A 1,884-nucleotide genomic window follows, 5' to 3' on the forward strand; every position below is an offset into this window, starting at 1 on the left:
GCCCCGCCTCAGGGCACGGGCGGGCCCCGCCATGCCCGGCCCGGCGGCCCCCGGGTGGCCCCACGCCCAGCCGGAGCCGCCCCGAGGCGCCGCCCCGGTCGGTTGGTTGGTGAGAGCCCGTTAAAAAAACCCTTCGCCCCCGCCCCGTGCCTCAGTTTCCCCGGCTCCTCACGGACTGCTCGTCTCTTCCAGGGCCAGGGGAAGGCGACGCCCACCATGAGCTCGTCGGCGCTTCTGGCCGAGGGCCCCCTCGACCCCCCGGTGCTGCTRGCCGACATCAAGACGGAACCCCCCGAAGAGCTGCTGGCCAGCGACTGCAGCCAGCCCCAGGCCGAGCCCGTCGATCTCTCCCTCAACAAATCCAAGGTGGCTCCGGCTTCGGCCCCGCCACCACCACCCCCCACCTCGGTCCAGTCTTCCCCCATGCTGGTGGCTCCCCCGCTTTCTGCTCCCAGCACCGTGTCCATCCCACCCTCCGGCCTCAGCTCCACCTCGGCCATCCCGGCTGTCCTCTCACCTGGCTCCATCCTGGCCTCCACGCAGGGCAGCGGCGGGCAGCAGATTCTCCACGTCATCCACACCATCCCCTCCGTCAACCTGCCCAGCAAGATGGGCAACCTGCAGACCATCCCCGTGGTGGTGCAGTCCCTCCCYGTCGTCTACACCACCGTGCCCACGGACGGCGTCACTGCCATTACCGTGCCCCTCATCGGTGGGGACGGCAAGAACGCTGGGTCTGGTAAGGGCACCTGGGGAGAACCCTGTGATTTTGGGGGTGGGGGGTGTTTGTCCTGCCTTGTGGAAGGGCACTCCTAAAGGGGATCTAATTTTTCGCTGTGGAGTGTCCCTGCCACCACCATGTGCCACTTTCATACAAAGCCCCTCAGGCCCCAGCCTGTGCCCMCCAGGGGACATGGGGAGGGCAGGGACACACAGGGCATGGCACTGCCTGTCCTCCACCCATCCTGCTGCTGGCAGYCTGCCCTGCCCTTCCCACTGGCTGCCTGCTGCCAGCAGCTCTGGTTTCAGTTCAGCTGCTCCCTGTGCCCCCCACAATCCCCTTTCCCAGGACATTCCCAGCTTTCCACCTTATCCGGGGTGGGGGGCCTGGGTCTGCCCTGCTCTGGGTAAGAACAGGCAGCCAAAAGCCGTGCCCCCCAAGTTGTTTCCTCCCTTTGGGGGTTCTGCATCTGCCCAATTGGATTTGATTCTCCAGAGGGATGGACAGTGCTTGGAGCGCTACAGGAGCAGGGGGAAGTCTRTCCTGCTGATGTGGGGTGGGTGTTTTGGGGGACGTCTCTGTTCTATGCTCACCCCTTRCCTCTTTGTGCCTCAAAGCTTTCCTTTCCCGGACCCCTCCAGTGAAAATGGACCCTGGCTCCGTGTACCCCATGGACATGAACAGTGACAGCGAGGACAGCGCCTCTGAGAGTGGCCCAGCGCCTTTCCAGGACCTCCAGAGAGAGTGAGTCCCCTCCCACGTGTGCCTTCCCACCCTTTATCCCCCTGGGCCCCCTGCAGGCTCTGGGGACTCCGGGGCCGTGGTTTCAGCTCTCCTTGCTCCTGCAGGCCGGCGACGCGGGGTCCCAGAGCCGATTCCCCAGACCTGAAGAAGCGGCGTATCCACCAGTGCGACTTCGAGGGCTGCAATAAGGTCTACACCAAAAGCTCCCACCTCAAAGCCCACCGGAGGATACACACAGGTAYGGTTGGGATTCGTGTCCTGGATTACCCTGGAGCTGGGGGCATAGTGGTGGTCTGGCTCTGGGCTCAGGGGTGGCACTTCAGGAGTGCTGGGTGGAGGTGCTGAAGAATTACCTGTATGTAATTTCTGTGAGAGGTGTGAGGTATCGTTGTTGCAGTGCTGACCCCTTGGTGCTCCCC

At 64.1% G+C, this 1,884-nt stretch overlaps 1 protein-coding gene across 1 annotated transcript in view; it reads left to right on the forward strand.

The window, feature by feature from the left end:
• Nucleotides 1–78: 78 nt before the first annotated feature.
• KLF8 (KLF transcription factor 8) overlaps nt 79–1,884 on the forward strand; it is a 43,230-nt gene continuing 41,424 nt past the window's right edge. The window contains exons 1-3 of the mRNA XM_057383826.1: nt 79–739; nt 1,339–1,465; nt 1,570–1,703. Coding sequence (XP_057239809.1) covers nt 217–739; nt 1,339–1,465; nt 1,570–1,703 — 784 coding nt within the window. The 5' untranslated portion in view covers nt 79–216. The remainder of the gene's footprint in view (nt 740–1,338; nt 1,466–1,569; nt 1,704–1,884) is intronic.

Source organism: Malurus melanocephalus, unplaced genomic scaffold, assembly GCF_030028575.1.
Source record: "Malurus melanocephalus ecotype Western Australia unplaced genomic scaffold, MMel_1.1 scaffold_664, whole genome shotgun sequence".
NCBI classification, from domain to species: Eukaryota; Metazoa; Chordata; class Aves; order Passeriformes; family Maluridae; genus Malurus; species Malurus melanocephalus.